We start from the raw sequence: 22,821 nt of genomic DNA on the forward strand, positions 1-22,821 counted from the left end.
TCATGGTCTTGCTAAACAAGTTGGAACCTTTTCTTTTGTTACATCTGTTCTAGTATGGTTCAACATTTTGTACAAAATCAATTTGACAAGTAAGTTACTTCAGTCACAAGAATTCGATTTAGCTGCTGCTTCTCAACACCTAGACAAAACAAAGAAATATCTGCAATCATTAAGAAGCGATGAAGAGTTTGAGAAGCTGTTAGTTGATGCGAGGGAAATCGCAGAAGAGCTTGGCATACCAGCTAATTTTGAGTCAAGTTCTGCGCCAAAACGTTTAAAGAAAAAAAACAGTTCTCTTATGAAGGGAAAGATGAGCCCATAAGAGATGAGAAAGAGTTTCAAAATTAACTTTTACTTTGCGATCTTAGATACTGCTATAAATTCAGTTGATGAGCGGTTCACTCAGCTGAAAGAAATGGAATTGAAATTTGGATTTTTGTACCACATCCGTTCATTTGAGGGAAAACCAAGCAAATTTGTTCTGGATAAGTGTAAAGCTCTGGAAAAGTCTCTTACACACAACGAAGTAAAAGACATCGATGCCATAGAGCTATGTGGTGAACTGCAGGCAATGTCAAGACGTGTTCCAGAAGATTCATCACCAAAAGACGTTCTTGAACTTTTGCTTAAATCTGACTTGAAAGAAAGTGTCCCCAACCTGGTGGTGGCTCTAAGAATTCTTTTGACTCTGCCTGTGTCCGTGGCCTCAGGAGAGAGAAGCTTCTCAAAACTAAAGCTAATTAAAACATATTTAAGGGCAAATATGACGCAAGAGAGGTTGGTTGGGTTGGCAACAATTTCGATAGAATCTGAAGTTGCTAAACAAATTAATCTCTGTGACTTAGTGTCATCCTTTTAAAAAAAAAAAAAGGCAAGGAAACAATTTTAATTACCTATGGTCGTTTTTGTTTTGTGTTATTGATTACTTTGTATATATTTGTCCTATACAACTTCTCAGAAGATTAAAGAGTTAGGAGAGAGTTAATTAATCATTGTTGTTGTGGTTTATTTTGCTCCTAAATTTATATCCCAAGTTTTCATCTACTGCCAAGAATAGTAGGGGCGCAACAAAATAGTTTCGCCTAGGGCGCCGTAATCTCTCGGGCCGGCCCTGACTCCATAACTAGGCGGCAAGTGTAGGGCACTTCAGCCTGTTTCTATGACTGTCTGTATATACCAGTACTCACACAAAGAGATTTCATCAGATAGCTTGACTTGACTGCAGAAGGCATATATGAAGATTCCAGAAGAAGGTTTATTTTCAAGCTGATATATTGTAGTTATGCACAAATACATTAGGTAAAAAAAACTAATCTGAACCGGACATGCGAGACATGAGCTTCTTAAGGCTATGTGCCCACGATGATGAAATGCTGCATATTTTTTCCGCTTCTCCCTGGCAGGAAAAACACATGTGGATTTTACATGAGTTTTTCCCGCCAGGTAGAAGCGTTTGTCAAGCGTTTTTGCATGCATTTCTGCATGCGGGTTATCAAGCACTTTTCCAAGCGATTTTAGCATCACTTGGAAAAGTGCTTGACAACTTGGTCACACTATATAAATACATGCAACCGGAATGGATTTATATAGTGACCAAGTAATAGTTAAAAAAAAGAATAAGAATGGTAAAAAATAAAAAATAACGATTATACTTACCTTCCGATTGGCCCCCGGTATTTTCTCTGCTCCGTCAGGGCTCCCCGGTGTCTCGCAGTGGTGTGAAAGGACCTGCGATGACGTCATTGAGTCATGAGACAGGTCACGCGACCGCCGACATCAGCCGTCGCGTGACCTGTCACATGACTAAATGACGTCATGGCAGGTCCTCACACCACCGCAAGCCGAACCAGAGACCGGACGCATCGCTGAGGAGGCTGGGGGACATCGGAAGGTAAGTATAATCTTTATTTTTTGTTTTAAATTATTTTTTTTACAGGTTCTGTGGTACCCGGGTCTGGATGAGAGTCTCCTCTTCTCCAGCCCCGGGTACCATCCGCACATTGAAACGCTTAATATCCGTGTGTGCAAATGTGCTGACATGGATATGACGCGCCCCCTGGGCCGCGTGGGGAACCCGGAACCGGGCCTTTTTGTAGATGCTGGGGGTTGTAGTCTCCGTGGTGACGACCCGGTCCCGTGGCTCAGGGTGGTCAAACCAGTGGCAGTCTATTTATGTGGTTTTTACGATTAAATGTCCGACTACGCCACCCGTGTATTGAGGTCAGAGTGAACCGCCGCTGCAGGGCAGACCGCTGAGGCTGGTGTTGTGGGTGCAGCAGAGGATAGTATAACTCCCCACAGGAGGAGTATAGCCTCAGGGCAGCAAGTGTGGATGATGGGGGTGATGGTGCGCAGGAATAATGACTCAGAGTCCTGTAATGCAGTCCAGAATCTTTACTCACAGTTCGTTACTCCACGTTACTCCGGCCGGCTGTAACTTCCCGCGTCGCACCGTGTTAACCAGGTGAGGGGTTTGGCCAACTCCCAGATAACTTTGGAGCATTTCACAGGACCCCCTTTGTGTGTCCTTTCTCTGGCCTGTCATACCCCGCCAGTGACCTCGCTTCTGTCCGGCTGCTTCGGGCCTTCTCTGGTAAACTTTGGTGCCAGTTTCCCTGACCCTATGTGGTGCCTTCCTAGCGGGTGTAGTGAGGGGCTGCGCCACATAAAATGTCACAGCCTCCGGTTTCTAGCTGAGGGTAGTTCCCCGCCTCCACTAGTTTCGGGGACCGGTCTCCCCCTTTGGCCCGACCCTTCTACGCAGGTAGATTCGGGCGTGCGGTGGCGACTCGCCGGTCCACACCCCTGGGGTCCCTTCGTTCCTTGTTCCTGGAGCCTCCTCCGCTCCTCTTCCTTCCTTCTCCTTCCTCCAGGCTCCGGCCTTGAGACTTGGCCTGCCTGCGGAGCAGAGCCCATGCAGAGCCTCTGCTCCCAGCCTCCTTCTCTCTCTCTTCTTCTCTACTCCTTTCTCTTTCAGTCCTAGCGGGGCCTCACAGGCTAGGCCCGCCTCCGGAGCAGAGCTCCACAGAGGCCCTGCTCTGTCACTTCTTCCCTCTGACTGGACACTGTTCCTAAGATGGCTCCCACCTTTTATACCTCTCTCATCAGTGCACCCAGGAACTGCACTCTCCCTCCTATGCACTACAGGGTTCCCCCTTCCTCTGTGTTCCCTCCCCCAACTCCAGCCAGGGACAGGGACTGTCATGCTCTACTTGGAGCATATCGGTCACCCTGCCCCCTGGAAATGTGGTGTAATGCATGCAGGTATCAGGGTCCTGATCCACACTCCATCCTTACCTGGAAGTGAGATATCGCACATCTGGATGAGATGCAATACCTCTGTAGTGACCGAACCCTCGGAGCGCTACAGATATTAAGCGTTTCAATGCAAGTCAATGGCGGCAATTAAGCTGCGTGTCCGCAAAATTAATGGACATGCTGCGTATTTTTCCGCAATGATAATCCGCAGCGGAAATTTCCGCAGCATGTGCACAGCACATGCAGATTATCATTGGGGACCATGGGGCACGTATTACCAAGCTTTTTTTAAGCGTTTTCGCTGCGGAAATTATGCGGCAAAAACTCTTGAAAAACGCATAGTGGGCATGCAGCCTAAGATGGCTGACCTACTCTCAATAAAGAAGGAGGGAGGGGTTACTGACATCAGGGCAGAGGAGAGAGACAGGACAAACTTGTAAAAAGGCCAAACCTTATTGCAAAGCAGTGTAACAACTACAATACAACGACAATACAATACTGTATGATTCCCAAGTCATGGGACATGACGTCCCCTCTCCATCCCACCATTCTCGCTTCATAAAGGAAGAGTCCATGCATTTGACAACTCCTTTGTGAGTTGCTGAAAAGGCTGAGTGTTTTACTCTCCTAAACCTACAATAATAATGGCATTACCCCCTCTCTGCCTCATTTTCTTTATTGGAATGACACCAGGGGGTCAGAAAAAAAACATTTTGACGATGTACAGTTTATGTGGGAATCCCGAAGTGCACGATTATTACTTTCTCATTCCTGCTCCCAACGAAGTGTTAATATTCTGCTCTCTGACATGAAAATACATGTGCGCAGATACTGACGAGCATGTTTGAACAGGTAGTTTGGAGGTCACACAGAATGGCATTGGCATGGAGCATGTGGCCCTCCGATCATGGCATGTGTACTGTTGCTTTACAGTTTTAGAAATGTACCCATATCCCTTTCATTTATCTTAAGTCATGGTAAAAACTAAGTATATGTCAGAACATAATAACAAATTATCTGGTTCTTAGAAGATTTTAAAATTAGGTAAATACAACCACAGATGATCAGCACAAGAAAAATTACACCAAGTGATTTTCATTTTTTTTAATTAACAAGAAATAGGCCATATTAAAGTCTTTTATTTAAAAATGAAAATGAGAAATCTAGTAATTTTCACACTTTGCACAGGGGTTATGCTACACTCATACTTTTTGTTTCAGGAGATCCACGTGTACATTTGAAGTACTAGATTGAAGCACCTAATTTGTAAAGGTCATTGTGAAGGGAGGGTCAGCAGGGTCAGCTGTGGCATCACCTATTGGGATTAGTCAATCCTGTGTCATCAACTGTGCATAGAGGTGTTACCACCATGTAATCCTTCCTCTGATAAGGAGAAAGCTGTAAACTCATCCTGAAAGGACAGGGAGTAAGAGTTTAAAATAGCCAATGAGAAAATCGACCATTTTCTGATGAGACATTCCCTTTTAAAAAATATTAAAAATCGTGAGTCCTCAGTGGGTTGATACCTTTTAGAGGCTAACTTAAAAGATGGTAACAAATAGCAAGCTTTCAAGGTTAACACTGTACAAAGATATACTTTCCATTTCAAGAATAAACCTTTAAACCTTCTTATGGACGTTTCCTTTACAGTATAAAGCATTTTCCACTTTCAAGCTCTTTCCTACGTAGCTTCTCCAGGGCTAGTGAGGCACACTGTTTCTCTCTACTCCGGCCCAACCCAGCTTTAATGCAACAGTCCTGATCAGCAAGTGTCCTTACTTGCTCTTCGGTTCTGTGTCCTATTTCTTCCACTACTAGCGTCCTTGAACTCTTGCACTCGGGACCCTCACTAGTCCCACATACTCAGACCTGTTTAGACCCTTTACCTTCTGAGTTACAAGCTCTGGGGTTCATGACTCTGCGTCCTATGCTAGGACCCCTCTCGTGAAGGCCACTCTGTCTAGTCAGTCACTCCTTTTCAGGATTACACTATCCCTCCCCTTAGTCTCCTTTCACTAGGGATCACCCATTAGGCAGCACTGCTCACTTTGCACTCGAGATCCTATCTGACCAACTAACAGGAACACAGTCAATTTCCCTAACACTAGCCCCTTCCACTGTAGGTTAGTCCCAACATTAACTCTTTCCTAACTTATCCTATCTTCACTACCTATGCTACAGTCAACTATCTACATCCCTATACTACCTGTCCTATAACAATATACCTTACACTATACATCCTATACTATACATTACTGTTCAAATACACAATATATACAAAAGACGCAAGACATGATTTACATTACAGTACAACACATAACGGGATTGGTGTCTACAGGGGTAGAAAATAGGTGCTAACTTGTTCTTTGACAAGAAGATCCTTCATATTTGGAGCATGGACCTCCCAGCTATGAGTGAGGAGGGAGCAGAGTCTTCGTAGTTTGCCCACAGTCTTTGTATGTAGCAGTCAGTGTGAGTGGAGTGCAGGAGCTGGATCTGTGCTTTTACTGTGGTTACTTTATTCTTCTCTATAAACCCTTGTACAGGAGAGAACACACTACAGTCGTGCTGGTCACCAGGGTCACACACTATCTGCTTTCCTTACAAGCACTCCAGGATCCTTGCTTCTTCACTGCACTAGGAAATCATTAGATACAGTGCGTCACTGCAATTTCAGTGTCATGCGACACTTACCTAGCCCCAGCCTAAGTACTGCAACATTTTTCAGATTCAGATGTGTATGTATGTATGTTTGCTTGCTTGTTTATACTAATGTGTGTGTGTGTGTGTGTGTGTGTGTGTATATATACATATATATATATACATATATATATATATATATATATATATATATATATATATAGTGTGTGTGTATTTATATGTGTGTGTGTATATGTGTATATATGTATATGTATATATATATGTATATGTGTGTGTATGTATGTATGTATGTATGTGTGTGTGTGTGTGTGTATACCCAGTACCTATAATGCTATCTCCTATATATGCTATGCTTTTATTTACTCTTAGTTGGTGTTGATTGGGTTGTATTGTATAGGAGTCATGTCTTTATTCTGATACCATTATGGTTAGCCAATAAATTACCTTTAAGTTAAAATATGCATGGAGAAGTATAATATGGCACAGCTTTATAGATTGTAAACTTGCAAGCAGGACCCTCACTCCTCTTGTTAATTGTTGGATTATGCTTGTCTCTGTAATGTCTGATATTGTCAGTACATGTCCTTTTTAATTTGTAAAGTGCCTCAGAATATTTTGCACTATAGAAATATTTATTTTTGTTATGATATTATTTTTATCAGAACTCACTCGGTCACGCACTAACACTAAAGTATGTTTCATAACAAGGCTAAGCGTGTAAGATTGTGCACTAGGTGGGATAACCTCTCACGACATGAACATGGCTGCAGTCTCCATGCAGATCCCTTGCTGCTCCACAGGATCTGAGCACATAATGCCGGGTCACAGTGTTCGGTCTACTTAGCTGCCTTCCTTCCTGACTCTGTCAGTCCCTCCCACCTCATTAAATACCTGTTACCTGAAAGTTGGGAGGTAAAGTAACTTGAAACCGGCCTCCTCTAGGCTGTCTCCAGACTATGACATTTACATTCCGTAGAAAGGCTGCAGCAAGGCGGAAGAAGGAGCTCTGTCCTGATTCAGCTCAGAGGACTTGTATGCTTCTGATACACAACTTATTTTTAGGCTTTTTTTTTCCTCTTTGACACGGCGGTTGCTTTCTTTCTTTTGTTTTTCTCCTTTCTTTTTGGCTTTTAATTGGTGACGTGCTGAAGCTGGAACTGAACAGAGAGGTCTTTTCATAACTGTCAAGCCGGTCATTTCTTAAACACTCTGTCATATGTATGTGATTAAGCTGCCAAGCAACTACTGAGCTCCCGTTTAAAAAGCAGGAAGCGGAATCTGCAGGCTACTACAGAATACTCCGGACGATAACACAGGCCAGTTTTGCTTAATTCTTTTCCTCACTTGTAATTTTTATATGGCTTAAGTGTTTGGAAGCTCGGCACGATAGACATATTTTAATTTTTTTTTTTCTCAATTACAATTGAAAAAAAATATTTTCTCTGTATCGAAGAGACACTTCCCCTTGGATTTAAATGGCCATTCTGAAGATTTGCTGATCCAGTTATTTTAGACCTCATTCACCCTTTTTTATTTAAATCTAGAAACTTCATGGATATGGAAGGGAAAGGCAGCAGTACTAAAGAGCCAAATTCTCCAGTCACCACAACTGCAAATCCACCCAGCAGCTCTTCACCATCTGGCGTTGCTAAATTTTCCATAAGGTCGTTTTTAGGAATTACTACAAAGTTGGAAAATCCGAAGCTAAAAGATGAAAGTGCAGTTCTCAAAGCATTCCGCTCCTTAGGAAATAAAGCAGAAGAGTCAACTAACCAACCGAATGCAGTTGAAGAAGCAAATTGTGACCCCATAAATCAAAAAGACACAAAGATTGATGGTGCAAGGGAGAATGACGAGTTAAAAGAACAAATTAAAGATGAACAAATTAGCCAGGATGAGCAATTAGACGGGGATTTAGACATTACAAGAGAAAGGGATTTACACCATGAGGAGGATTCACAAGTCTTCAGAGGACAAGGTAAAAGTGACGACGTGGAGAAGGAAAACAAAGAACTTCATCCACAAATAGATAACCTGGGAGGGACAGAAGCCAGGGTTTTACAAGAGCAAGAGGATGAAAAGAAGGGAGTGTACACGGAGCGTCTGAAAGCTTCAGACATTTGTGAGGATGTAACATCTAAGATGCATTCTACACCAGACCATGCACCAGGTGACTGTGACCAGGATGGTATGCTGGTACATGGTACTCTAGTTCACATCTCAAGTGATTCAGATTCTGATGGCGAAGGCTCCAAACAAGATATATGCCAGAAAAAAACAAAGACTTCTGTGTCCACGCTTTTATCTGATTCTCAAGTATCCATGAACAATGGCCCCAAGCAGAATTCAGAAGTGGAAAAGACTGAGGGTACTGTTATCATAGAGGGAGATGGCCAGCCTGAGATAGACCTGAACAGGCCAGAAAATGCAGGGACGCCTATGGATGAAAAGTGTGATACTAATGAAAATATAGGGGGAAGTAGTCCAGGTTCTCAAACACCTGTCCCGGCTACTGATACCCCTGGTGAGAAGCTATTCCAACTGCCTGCCATTTTTAGTGGTTTTCATGTGCACAAGAAGGGGACAACTGCAGATGACAAAGAAACTGTTATGGTGAAACAAGGGGATAGTGACTTGGCTTTGCTAAAGCTTTCTCAACCTGTGCAAAAATCCAAACTTCCAAACGGAGCTACAGTCCGTAAAAAGGAAATAAGGTCTCCAGTGGAGCCTAAAACAAGCTCCAAATTCATGGAGCAACTCTCCATGTTGCTTAACTTTGATTTACCAAAGCAGGAAGAGAAGGTGGCGGACCCCATTACAGTTGAAACTAATGATGGCGACCAAGACGTTCCTGTTGCAGAGGAGAAGCCAGAGTCTGCATTGGAAGCATTTAAGTCTTTCTTCACAGGTGCTTCAAAGAAGACCCCACCTCTTGATTCTCTTGATCTGGAGGCTGTGAAACTGAAGCAAAAGACTGAAAAGGAATCGTTGAAGTCCATCTTTGAAAAACCCAAACCCATAGACAATGACCAGACCATGGATAAGACAAGTGTATGTTTATTTTTTCCTGTATTGTTGATCATAATAGAGGTTGCTGGAGACTAAACAATTGATGATCTATCCGTGGGATATATGGGTGGTGGTCCAGCATACCCACTGCTCAGCTGATATCTGCTCTAGCTCCAAGTACTATAGTTTCTCTTAATTTGAACTGTTCGGTGGGGGAGCTGGATGTTAAGCCCCCGTCTCACATAGCGAGATCGCTGCTGTGTCACGGTTTTGGTGACGCAACAGCGACCTCACCAGCGATGTCTCTATGTGTGACACTTTGCAACGATCAGGCCCCTGCTGTGAGGTCGCTGATCGCTGCAAAGTGTCGTGGACCATTTTTTGGTCGTTGCCCTCCCGCTGGTCAGCACACATCGCTGTGTGTGACCAGCGGGAGCAGCGATCAGGCTGGTAACCATGATAAACATCGGGTTACTAGGGGCACACGCGCACCTAGTAACCCATTGTTTATCATGGTTACCAGTCTGCTACAGTGAGCGGGAGGTTACCGCTCACTTTAGCAGGCTTGTAACCATGATAAACAAAGGGTTACTAGGTGCGCGTGTGCCCCTAGTAACCCGATGTTTACCATGGTTACCCACCTGCTCCTGCTCCAGCAGCAGGCTGGTAACCAGGAGCAGGACATTGTGGAAAGATTCTTTCCACGATGTCGCTGCTCCCCTGATCGTTGGTGGGCCTGCCTGTTTGACAGCTCACCAGCGACCACATAGCGACGCAGCAACGATCCCTGACAGGTCATATCGTTGTCGGGATCGTTGCAGCGTCGCTAAGTGTGACGGGGCCTTAAGCCCACCCTAATCTTTTACTGTTTACCTATCCCAAGGATAGGCCATCAATTGTTTAGTCCTTGACAAATTTCTACTGTTCTATAAAAGTGTGCATATCATAGATTCATTTTGTAATGATTTGTCAAAAGGTTTCTATAGACAAGTATGGATCAATTTTTTTCATGTTCAATCATTTTAGAGAGTCAGATGATGGAGACTTTCCCCCTTGGATTCATATGGCATGTAAACCAACAGAAGAAATCTGTGTGTTACCTCGTAGAGGCACCATGTGACATCAAATAAATGCATTTGATGACTTTCTAATTGACAGCAAAAAAATATATCATTTTAGAGCCAATATATTCAGCAGCACCTTACACTTCACAGGGTACATGTACAAACCATTTTCAGACACTAGATATCAATTTAGTTTTTCCAACCATTCGAAGGTATTACTTTAAGATTCTTAATGAAAAATGTAATTTTTCATGATATTTCAGATATGCAAGAGGTCAGTCTGAGCGCATTCAAACTGACTCTCTTAAAGGCAGTATTGATCTTGATTTTGGTAAAATTTTTACAGAGGGACTTAACATATATATTTTTGGAAACTTCTGTTACAGCCAGACAATAGCCCATCTGACCCAGAAGATCGAACCCCTGGGAGATTGCAGGCTGTGTGGCCACCACCGAAACCGAAGGATGAGGAGGAGAAAGTGGGTCTGAAATATACTGAAGCAGGTAGGGCAACCATCGTAATGTTTTAGTGTTTCTAACCTTAATTGTAACCAGGCTTCAACTGGCCCACAGGGGAACAGGTGAATCGTCCAGTGGGCCCCATGGGCAGGAGTAAGCCATTTACCCACCACCTGACCATAGTGTACAGACAAAATCAAAATCTCCTCATTCAACAAACTACCTAGCTTATTATTATTATTATTATATAGAAGGATAGATACGTTTCCGAATGATGGTGAGGTTTTTTTGCATGTTGTAGAACAGTGTGTCCCCCTGTGATCTAGGTTTTCAGTTTTTTGAGGACATACTTGAAAATCTGCCAGAAGTTGCAAGTTCTGCAGCTAATTGTTGCAGTTATGTAACACTTTTGATAAGGTATTAGTGTTAGCGCTGTGCTTCCCCAATTGTAATGCAACATTTAACTTCAGACAGCCATTATAAATCTTGGGCTAGTCCTATCCGCAAAGTATGGACATGGGTAGCCGTGTGTGCCTGTCCGCATAGCAGACCTGCAGCCTGCTATCTAAAAGCACTCATCTAGTCCATAAATCGGATCAGACTAGTTCATGAGACAATTGTTTTCACAACGACCTGTGGAAAAGGACATCGGGTCACATTGGGTCTGAGTTCGGTTGTACACAAAAAAAAAAGTTTGATTTTCAGTAGCATTTTGGATCTGATTTTTATCAGCATTTGGTCAGTGTTTCAGTTTTCACCTTCAGTTTCATCAGTGTTTTTTTTATACTTAAACAAAAATACAAAGCTTATACTACCTATAACAGTGTTAAAAACTGGCAGCACACGGATTGCACATGGATGATGTTTGTTGTCACTGATTTTTCAAGGACGTATAGATTTGTAATTTTGATCCGTGACTCGGATCCAAACCGGACATGTCTCAAATATTTTTTTGCTTTCTCTTGGGTTTTTTTTGCGAACAATTGATCCCCCAAAAAGCACAGACATGTCAACAGCTCCATTGATTTATATTGGACATGTGACCTATAGAACACATGCATGAAAAACGGACTTTGTGATTTTTGATTCTTTGAGTGATCCTATAGTTCATTCTATAAGAGGTTAAACAAAGATGGTAGAGGTTGTGCAAGGATCACATTCTCCATAGAACAGGTGATAGTTGACCGACTGCTAGGGCTCCCTTTGATCACAAGAACTGGAGGTCTAACTTCCTCTTATAAAATGGACCAGCAATCAAGCTTCTGCTTTATTCCAAGTTAATCTGACTGACAGAGGTAGCAGAGTACAACTCTATTCAAACTTGGGACCTTCATTCTCGAAATTGTTTTTGGGGGCCCCAGTGGTGTGACCTCCAGAAATCAGACACTTTTCACAAATCTACATGATAAGTGATAAGTTGTAAACTTGATACAACCCCTCAAAAGGGGTTGTCCGGGTTTCTATGTGACTGCAGACTTGAGAATCCTCACATTGTGTGCCGTCAGGACTGTCCGGTGCCAGCAGTGAGACTGATAGTTATATGACCGCAAGTATGCGACATGCATGTGTTACACACACATAGTTTCCTTAGCAGCACAGCAGTTCACAGTCTTCCCAGTAGTACAGGACAGCACAGTTCTAATGCAAAGGCACATTAATGAACACCGCATTCCTTACAGCACAGTGAGATGGAGGAGGGAGGGAGAGTTTGCTGAGGGAGATTATCCCTGTGACACCATTTCTTCCAGTCCTTATCTTTCTGCCTGACAATACTCTGCACCTCTAGTTCAGGAACTGTACCTGACCTGTGCTTAGCTTCACTCCTGACTTGAATCCTTTTCACTTGCAGGGGCGCTTCTGTGAGATACAGAACACACACACCACCTTTCTCTTTGGCTCCAGCCAGACAGTAAACAACTTCCCCACAATCCCCCTGGGGTTCTGCTAAAACACTCCCCTTTTGCGGTGAGTGTGTTAACCTCTCAAGTTGCTGGATGCTTCTGGAGCACAACTTTTCTGATCTCATGTGCTTATGTTACTTCTAATAGTTGCTGAATGCTTTTAAAGCAACAGCACTACTTCTTCATGTCATACGATGCAACAGCACTACTTCTGCATGTCACACATGCTCCTGGCCACATTCCAACTAGTTGTGCACAGCCTATCTCAATTCATTTATATTAAGAAGGGCCCCACATGTCTAGTGGTCACATGACCGCCCAGCATCAGAGAATCCTGACAGCGTGTGCATGTGAGGATACACAAGTCTATGGACACATGGTGACTGCAGACTTTCGTGCCAATCCTGGACAATCTCTTTAAGTGCTATATATCTAGAATTGTGAGGTTCCTGTAATTATTGGAATTGTGAACATAATGACACCGAAACAAAAAGCAAAACGGAGAGAGAAGAGTATTACATCTTACACTATTGTACTCTATTTCTTATGTTCCCAGCTTTATTTCAGTAAGCTCATAGAATGAGTAATATTATCTTGTATTTTGCATAGTGATAATGGTTCCAAGAACAAATATTTGACTACGGATGTGACTTTATCCTCATTGTATTTGGTGTTCATTATTACTCCATGTGAGATAATGGTCTGTGATGGTGAGCTATTTGTGTTATTATGATTGCTGACTTGTAGAAATCTTTTTTTCTACTCCAGTAGCAGATTTTATGTTTTAGAGGAATACAATGACCCATAGCTAAGGGTGCTTTCACACTGCATTCAGGCACCCGCTCAGTGGCTCCGTCAGGTCTTATGTCTGAACCCCCTGCAAAACGCGATTTTGCCATTTGCACCGATGGGGGCCATAGACTATAAAGGTGACGACAGAACGTATGTGCGCTTTGACATGCATCATTTTTGGGAGTATACACCTACTGGAGATGGACACCCAGATACAGTCTACTACGTCTGAGTGTCTGCTTCCAGAAGGCGTACAGCCCAGAAATGGTGCACGGCAGAGCGCACGTTCACTCTGTCGGCATCATTATAGTCTATGGCCCCGAATCCTGTTTTGCGGGGTTGTTCGGACGTAATCGCCGATGGGACCACTAGTGTCTGTATGCAGTGTGCAAGAACCCTTACAGTTCATGTTAATATAAAGCAGTGGCATGAAATGGAGTGACAGCGCCCAGAACAAGACAAGTACTGCGTATCCTAACTGGGTAATAACGTCCCCTGAGGACTGCCTTTTAAAAAAAATAAATAAATAAAGCCCTCTGAGTTACCCCTTTTTACAATAAAAAGCCCTAAGAGTGCCCCCTTAAAAAGAAATTAAACCATCCTGAGTGTGCCATCTTTGTGCCACCCCTCCTCCGACTAAAAAAAATTTTCTATGCTCCCTAATTGGAGTCCTCTATTTCCTTGAAGTCAGACCAGTCTGGCACAGGCAATGTAATGCAGGAATGTCATGGTCAGCCTGCGCCATATAGTCCTTCGGTCTATGGCTCCCTCCTCCACCACAGGAGCAATCTGTAGCCACGTCATGTTGACGCCGACATACAGTATCATATAGGTCAAAGTGGAGCTCATTCTGCTATTTTTTTTTTCTTCTTTTTAAAATTTTGATTTTGTGTCCAGGCCAACTGCCCATCCCCTCCTCCCCACGCTACTCCACTATTATGAAGTAATGCTGCATGAGTAGGAAGTGTACAGCGTAGCTTGTGTGCAGTCATCATTCCAAATAAATGCTGATGGCTTAGTCATCCCAAATATCTAGATCATTGTGCAATTAGCTATGACACTATGCAGCACAAGCAAACCTATAAATATGCCATGCCGAGCCTCTCTAGAAGCCATGTTTAAGATGCCATCCTAACATACCATATTTATATTGCTGTTACAAATAAAAGGAGCAGCTGCCCATTATTCCATTGTAATAGCAAGAAAACTTTAAAGGGCGTTTCTGATTTCGGAAAACCCCTGTCCTCCAGCTGCAGCGTGTCTTTTTTTTTTTTTTTTTTTTTTAAGTAACAAAAACAAAACTGTGAACTCCCCTGGTTCGGTGCAGAGTCTCTACTGCTCCCGGACAGGCGCAGTGAAAGTGGCGAAGCCAGGGAGACTTCACTCAGTCTCGCTGTGTAGCCAGACCGCCCTAGGAAAGGAACGCCTCATCGGGCTAAAATATATAATTATCTATGTGAGAGGGCTATAAGTTGTTTTTGTTGAGATAAAAATAGCAAGATTGTACATTGAGGGCATGATTGAATTGCTCTATTGTGGCTCTGTATTATTATGGAGGCAGTTTGGGTGGTCTGAGGGACCGGAGTTGGAATGCGGATCCTTTGCTTCTGTTTTTAAAAGGTTATTCCCATGTTTAGCAGTTATCATCTATCCTTACAACATGTGATAACCTTCTTGAGTGAGGCTCTACATAGCTCCGTCTGAATGTAACTGTGGTTGGACATGTGCACCACCACCCCTCCATTCATTCTCTATGGGACTGCCAATGTGGTGGAATACAGCCAGTGCCGAACGGCCATCTGGCAATTCTGGCAAAAACCAGACGGCCCACAAACAAATTTGTGTCTGTTAACAGTGTCTGCATCCTCAGGACGTCAGCGCAATTGCGACTAGCCAGCTCACTCTATGCTCGGTGTGTGAGCCGGTAGCCTCCTTTACAATGTAAGTCATTGGAGCTTCGTTCTGATCCTCCATAGGCTTACATTGAAAATACCACTTATGGGTCACACAGAGCGCAGTGTGACCCGGCCAGTCTGCGGAGCAGTGACGTCATAGAGTAGCAGAGAAGAACAGCGCTAGATCCTGGAGAAGGTGGCGGTAGGTGAGAATATTAATACACTTGCACTACATTACATGTGTCGCGCCCCCGGGGCCGTGGGATACTCGGCACCGGGCCTTACGAAGCTTGGGGGGTATCACGGTGGCTGGCCCGGTCCGTGGCCCAGGGCGGACAACTGAAAAGAGGGGAATGTATATTGGGATAATAGGTTTGTAAATGTTCGTGACGCCACCTGTGGTGTCTGGTGAGGATCACCAGCGCTGCAGCAGTCCACTGAGGCCGATGTTGTGGCAGCTTAGATGGTATCGCTCCCCACAGGTGGAGCAGGGCCTCAGGGCAGCGTAGGAGGGGGGATGCAGGACAGAGGGGACCCAGCCGGGTCAGAGCAAGAATAGGAGCACACACGAAAGTCACTTCAGTACCTTTTACTGATGGAAATTCAGGCACATCCCGGAGCACTGTAGGGTGAGGGGTGCACGTCTGGATTCTCCCCAGTGAGCGGGTGTAGGGCCTCCTGTTTCTTGCCTCTCTGTAGTAAGTTTCTGACCTGCCTGGAGCTAGGCCTAACTTTTTGTTTCTGTTCTGCACCTGCTGACTTGGTGATGGGGCCTTCTGTTGGAGATCACTCTCCCTATTCTCTGGGGTCTCCGTGATTCCTGGCCCTGGTACGTATCAGCTTTTGGTGATCCTGGGACATGTAGTTCGCCAGGGGTTCTGGTTGTTTTCTACTGGTCATGAAGATCCACGTAGACTCGGACCCAGTGTCCGGTATATGCTTCTGGGGTGAGCTTGTAAAGCTCCTCTGCCCCCTATGTTACTCTCTTCCACTTGCCTTCGGCCCCGCTCGGGCCCTCACTAGGCTACTCACACGAACGGCAGCTTGCCGCTCTTCACCGCTCTTACAGGCGTCGGCATACCTTAAGCTCACTTATATGAACTCTGTGAGTTCTAGTCTGGACTCACTCTACAGACTATACTGAACTCTTTCTGCAGGAAATGCTAGGCTCTGGCTCTACTGCACTGACTCCTTCTGTGTCTGAGCAGGAACTGCTGAATCACTCAGCTGCCTAGCTCCACCTTCCCTATTTATATCCCTATCGGGCTCCCTCTGGTGGTCTGAGGTGGAAGGCGGAGGTGTGTGTATGCTGTGGGGGCCTCTTGTGGAGAAATCCAGTAATGGGCGCCACACATGCACATATACAGACATTTAATTAAAAAAAAAAAGTTATAAATGGGAAGCTTGTTTAATAATCGGATGGTGGTATTATCATTACTATATGCTGGTGTTATTTGTCTGCTATATTGCAATATTATTATTAAATCTTATATAGCTGTATATAAATATACATACAGCTATACAAACATACAAATATATATAAGTATAGGTACGGTAGTAGTAAATCTTGATTTCCTGCAGGCAGGGTAATTGAAGTAATAGAGATTCCAATCTGGTAAAGGGGATGGAGCTGGCGTGGGCCTGTGTGCTTCCAAATGCTAGGGTCCCAGTCGGTCCCGGAGTACAGCAGTTGGCTTTTTCTGCCAGTTCTGTAGATGTCTCTTCAGAATCAGCTGTTGTATGAGTATTATTTTTCATGTCACATGCGCATATTATTACATACGTCCTACAGCTTTATAAGGAGCTTTTTTCCTATCGTCCGTTTTCCCTGAACTCTGCTGACAATTGATGGAAATTAGCTGCTATGATGATCTCTTATCTCTCACTTACTAAAAAGCAGAAGCAGCCTGGATAACTTTTTATAGTGATACTGTTGCTCTGAATCAGGAATTGGAGTGAGCCACACACTTACTAAAAGCTCTGTCAATATCTCTGTCTCTGATTTTGTCGCTCTTTCTTTTTTTTCTTTGTTTTTTTTAAGCTTTTTTTCTTTTCTTTCTCTCACTCGCTTACTCTCCCACCCTTGCTCTTTCGTTCCCTCTTTTTTTTTTTTTTTTCTACAACTGCTCTCCTATCCCTCTGCCTATAACTATCTGTAACCTGATGTCTCAGTGAAGCTTTTAACCAGTAAATTGAGAGTGGATGATAAATTCAGGGAAAAGAAAAGTCTGATAAGCAGAGATAGAGGCATTTTTTAGGTAATCAGATATATTACAAGTTTTTTATCACTATTGATTTGTTTTTTTTTTGTGCAGAAAACACTGCAGCTAGATAACTGAAGGACGATGGTAAATTATAACATGAACTACAAAGGAAGCATTTATTGTGGTGGATAATATATGGTAAACAATATTGAGTTTTATGTGCTCTTTGTAAACTGCTTGAGAGAGCTATGAGATGAGCCTATGTGGTGGTATTGAATCCACACGATATTAGTCTTTCAAAGACCCTGGTTTAATTTTTGGTATACAATATTGAGGTTTACTGTGTTTGTAACCTACATTGTTGGTGCAGTTAGGCATTATTGTGAAACTCCACTGCTTAGGAACTTTCCTCTGATTCCCCCCCTCTTTTTAATTGGGGGTATTTAAAGGAGTATTCCCATCTCCAGGATTCTATCCCAATATGTAGTAGTAGCAGCAGCAGCTATCTCCAATTAGAAATGTAATATAGTTTTTGGCTGCGTGCCCACTATGCGTTTTTCAAGCGCTTTTGCCGCGGAATTTCCGCAGCAAAAACGCTTGGTAATACGTGCCCCATGGTCCCCAATGATAATCCGCATGTGCTGTGCACATGCTGCGGAAATTTCCGCTGCGGATTATCATTGCGGAAAAATACGCAGCATGTCCATTAATTTTGCGGACACGCAGTGTAATTGCCGCCATTGACTTGCATTGAAACGCTTATTATCCGTGTCAGCACATTTGCACACACGGATAATATGCGTTTCTATGTGCGGATGGTACCTGGGTTTGGAGAAGATGAGACTCTCCTCCAGACCCGGGTACCATAGAAACTTTAAAAAAATAAATAAAAAATTTAAATAAAAAATAAAGATTATACTTACCTTCCAATGTCCCCCGGCCTCCTCAGTGATGCTTCTGGTCTGTTGTATGGGTCGCGGTGGTGTGAGGACCTGCCATGATGTCATTTAGTCATGTGACAGGTCACGCGACCGCTGACGTCGGTGGTCGCGTGACCTGTCACATGACTCAATGACGTCATCGCTGGTCCTTTCACACCACCGGGACCCATACTACACATCGGATGCAGCGGAGAAAATACCGGGGGCCATCGGAAGGTAAGTAGAATCTTTATTTTTTACCTTTTTTATTCTTTTTTTTTTTTTAACTATTACTTGGTCACACTAATATAAATCCATGCCGGTTGCATGGATTTATATAGTGTGACCAAGTTGTCAAGTACTTTTCCAAGTGATGCTAAAATCGCTTGGAAAAGAGCTTGATAACCCGCATGCATGTGAAGAACGCTTGACAAACGCTTCTACCTGGCAGGAAAAACGCATGTAAAATCCGCATGCGTTTTTCCTGCCAGGGAGAAGCGGAAAAAATATGCAGTATTTCTGCATTGTGGGCACTTAGCCTTTCTGATTCACTATTTCTCTTTCCTCATGTGCAGGTGACGCACCCCTGGACCTGTGTCGCACAGCGTTGCGCATGCAGGAGCTTACCCGGAGCCGGATCTGTTGAGGGTTGTAGTCCCGTGGCGGTGACCCGGTCCGTGCCCAGGGAGTCAGACTAAGTGGCGTTGTATTGCGGTAGATGTTGGACGACTACGCCACCCGTTGAATGCAGCGAAGGAGCTGCCGCTGCAGGGCAGACCGCTGAGGCCGGTGGTAGGATTGTGCAGCGTGATAGTATCACCCCCAACGGGAGGGGTATGGCCTCAGGGCAGCCGACGTGGATGATGGGGGTAGCAGGAATCACTCAGAGACGATGCGGTGTAGTTCAGGGTCTTTACTGGTGATAAAGATAGACCCTCCCGGAGTACTGGCTAGCGATCGGGGCCTGGTCAGTCCTTGAGCAGATGGGATCTCCCCTGGCCAGGCGGAGTTGTAGGCCTCCCAAACTGACTGTACTCTTCTGGCTACCTTGCTAGAGGCGGGTATAAGTAGCCCACGTCCCTGAGTGTACCGTGTGGTGCTCACCCGTATGGCCGGTGACTCGGGGCCTTCTAGTGGCGTCCGCTCCACGACGGCGGTGCTGGTCCCACGCGTGTGACCGTGCCTTCAGGTTTCTTGGCCAGAGGACCTGAAATCCCCTGCCGGGCGGTTTCTGCTGCTGGGTAAAGATTAGTCCCCACAGCCTCGGACTCCGGGTCCGGTGATAGCTTCTCAGTCAGGGCGAGCTCTGCAGCTGCCAGCCCCTGACTCCTTATAGCACTGCTCCCACAGAGCTCCTGATGTTCTTTTCCTATATCTGCTTCTCTTCTCTGTCTCTACTTCTTCTCTACACACTAACCCTGCCTCAGCCCTAGGTTTATATAGGGGAAGTTCTTCCCCTCCCAGGACTGGGCAGGAGGTGTGGCATGCATAGGATCCCTGACCAAGAGACCTCCCACCTGCTCTCAGATGTAATATCTCTATCACTGTGGCAACCAGACCCCTGGGGTGTCACATTCCCCCCTAGTGAAATTTAGTACTCCGGGACTAAACATATTTTTTAGAAAAACATAACAAGGTATAAACAATAATAATACAATAAGAAAAACACATAAAGATGGTTACGGCGTGTCCGCAACCGGGTGCAGTTTTGAAGAAAAGCAAGGTGTCCATTTCACCAAAACAGGGAGACGTAACCAGGTAGGGGTCTGTCCTGCCCCGAGTCCTTAACAGTCTTTAGTCCATTCCTAGGTTACGCTCCAACCAATTGTACAAGGATTCCCGGTAAATCCACCAAGGACTCCTAAAAATAACTAGAAACACATAATTATTTACAAGTAACAGACAGGTGACCACAAATAAAACAATTTAAACACTTCAAATCCTCCAACGTGTGGGTAACTGGCCTCTAGTGGCCCTAGTGGACCTACGGAACTGACTGTCTGGCCCTGAACTACAGGGTGTAGGAGCTGTCAAGGGTAAACTGGGCAGCTGTCTACGGGCTCTTTGGCTCACTAGGGGTACGGCAGGCTCACTATGAGCAGAGGGTTGATCCTCCTGTTCTGCTTGTGTGGAGTCTGCTGCCTCCTGGACCGGCTGCTCTTCCAGCTCTACCTGTTGCTCCGTAGGCACTTGGGATGCTGGTTGGAGGAACGTGAGGACGGGTACCACAACTGCACCATTGACTTGAGTCCAGGACCGAGGGAAGTCTCCGAGCACAGTACTAACCATATCTTCCCTTTCCTCTACGGGTCGAGGGTCTTCTTGCTCTCCTTCTGGGTTCCGTAGCTGTTCGGGACACTTCTTCAGGTGATCCCGGGATACAATGGCTGTGGTTTCCCCTCCGTCTTTACTGATGGTACAGACCTTTGGGTTGTCGTGGCTTGAGGGCAGTACGGTGTACGGGTCCTTCTCCCACTGGTCGTCCAACTTGTGGAGCCGTCTCTTCCTCTTCAAGACCTGCTCTCCGGGTACCAGGGGAACAGCGGGAGCATACTGGTTGTAAGTTTTCTCTTGTCTTTCCCTAGCGAGACAGAGACTTCGCTCCACGCTCTCCTGTACTTTCCGGTACTGCTGCTGCCTCTTTGTGTCCCAGTCTGCTTCCGGTGAAGTGTCCTCAGGTGTCAGGACTCCCATCTCCAGGTCAACAGGTAGCTTACCAGGCCTTGCCCTCATTAGGTAAGCCGGGGTACAGTTGGTGGAACCTACAGGGATGTAGTTGTACAGGTCCACCAGGTCGGGCAGCTTCTCAGGCCACAGACTGCGTTCTTCCAGGGGCAACGTTTTCAGAAGATCCATTACCACCTGGTTCATTTTCTCACAGAGTCCATTAGTTTGCGGATGATAGGGTGTCGTCCTTATCTTCCGGCAGCCATACAGATTGCAGAATTCCTGGAAGACCTCCGCTTCAAAGGCAGGTCCCTGGTCCGTCAGCACTTGGTCCGGGTACCCGTGTGGATGGCAGAAGTGCTGCTGGAAGGCTCTAGCTGCTGTTTGAGCTGTTAAGTCCTTGACGGGGACGACAACCAAGAACCGGGAGTAATGATCCACAATGGTTAACGCGTAGACGTAGCCACTTCTGCTTGGGGTCAGTTTTACATGATCCAAGGCTACCAGTTCCAACGGCTGCTTGGTGACGATGGACTGAAGGGGGGTCTTCTGGCTGGCACGGTCCTTCCTTCTTAGGTTGCACGGGCCACAGTCTCTGCACCACCTCTCGATGGTTCCCCTCATGCCTACCCAGTGGAACCGCCCGCACAGCAGGAACTCCAGCTTCTTCCATCCGAAGTGTCCAGCCCCGTCGTGGTATGCCTCCATCACCATGGCTGCGTCTCTTCGTGGCACCACTACTTGCCAGATTAGTTCATGCGTCCGGGAGTTAACCATTCTGCGGCACAACTTCCCCTTGTAAAGGAACAGTCGACTCTTCTCAGCCCACAGTTGCTTGGCTTCCTCCGGAGCGTCTGGGTCAAGGCGAGCCTCTGGCCGAGTCAGCATCTCCTTCACCAGTCGGACGGCAGGGTCACTGTCTTGCGTTTCCTCCCAGTTGTAGTGAGGCAAGGGGTTAACCGTAGCGGCTTGCTTACTCCTTACCCGATGGGAATACTGGATAGTCCCATGACGGTGGAACGCGGGGAGTTCGACTTCTTCCAGTCCCTCTGGATCTTCTCCTACGTCCGGTAGGTTTGGCATCCTGGACAGGGCGTCCGCGTTGGTATTGGAGCGTCCTGCCCGGTATTTGATTGTGAACTCGTAGTTGGACAGACGGGCCATCCATCTCTGCTCTAGGGCACCGAGTCTTGCCGTGTCCAGGTGTGTCAACGGGTTGTTATCCGTGTACACGGTGAAACGGGAAGAAGCGAGGTAGTGCTTAAAGCGTTCGGTGACTGCCCACACCACTGCCAGGAACTCTAGCTTAAATGAGCTGTAATTCTCAGGGTTTCTTTCGGTGGGTCGCAGTTTTCGACTGGCGTAAGCGATTACTTGTTCTTTCCCCTGCTGGATCTGGGACAGTACGGCTCCTAGCCCGATGTTACTTGCGTCGGTGTAGAGGATAAAGGGCTGGCTGTAATCAGGGTACGCCAGGATTTCATCCCCCGTGAGGGCCATCTTCAGCTGGCGGAAGGACTCTTCTTCTATCTTCTCCCATTTGAAGGGCGGCTTCTGGTTCTTGGCCTTCCGGGACTGGCCTATCAGGAGGTCCTGCATAGGAGCTGCCTTTTTGGTGAAACCGGGGATGAATCTGCGGTAATAGCCTACCAACCCGAGGAACTGCCGCACTTCCTTTACACTGGAGGGACTTGGCCATTCCTTAATTGCGGTGATCTTATCAGGGTCGGGAGCCACTCCGTCAGCGCTCACCACGTGTCCCAGGTACTGCACCTTTGGTTTTAGGAGGTGACACTTGGAGGGTTTTACCTTTAGGCCGTAGTTTGCCAGAGCTTCGAACACTTCCGCCAGGTGTTTCAGGTGGTCCTCATAAGTCTTGGAATATACGATGACATCGTCCAGGTACAACAGGACCGTCTCGAAGTTTCTGTGGCCCAGACAGCACTCCATTAATCGTTGAAAGGTTCCTGGTGCGTTACAGAGTCCGAACG

At 45.5% G+C, this 22,821-nt stretch overlaps 1 protein-coding gene across 4 annotated transcripts in view; it reads left to right on the forward strand.

The window, feature by feature from the left end:
* The window catches only part of FMN1 (formin 1), a 336,510-nt gene that overhangs the window by 110,970 nt on the left and 202,719 nt on the right, over nucleotides 1-22,821 (forward strand). For 3 of the 4 annotated variants that reach the window (XM_073639006.1, XM_073639007.1, XM_073639008.1), the window contains exon 4: nucleotides 10,379-10,496. In XM_073639006.1, coding sequence (XP_073495107.1) covers nucleotides 10,379-10,496 — 118 coding nt within the window. Of the gene's footprint in view, nucleotides 1-6,859; nucleotides 8,971-10,378; nucleotides 10,497-22,821 lie in introns of those variants that run through there. The other variant, XM_073639009.1, reaches the window with a different exon arrangement.

The sequence above is a fragment of the Phyllobates terribilis genome, unplaced genomic scaffold (genome assembly GCF_046119375.1).
Source record: "Phyllobates terribilis strain yellow unplaced genomic scaffold, ASM4611937v1 Scaffold_7__3_contigs__length_470593459, whole genome shotgun sequence".
Taxonomy (NCBI): domain Eukaryota; kingdom Metazoa; phylum Chordata; class Amphibia; order Anura; family Dendrobatidae; genus Phyllobates; species Phyllobates terribilis.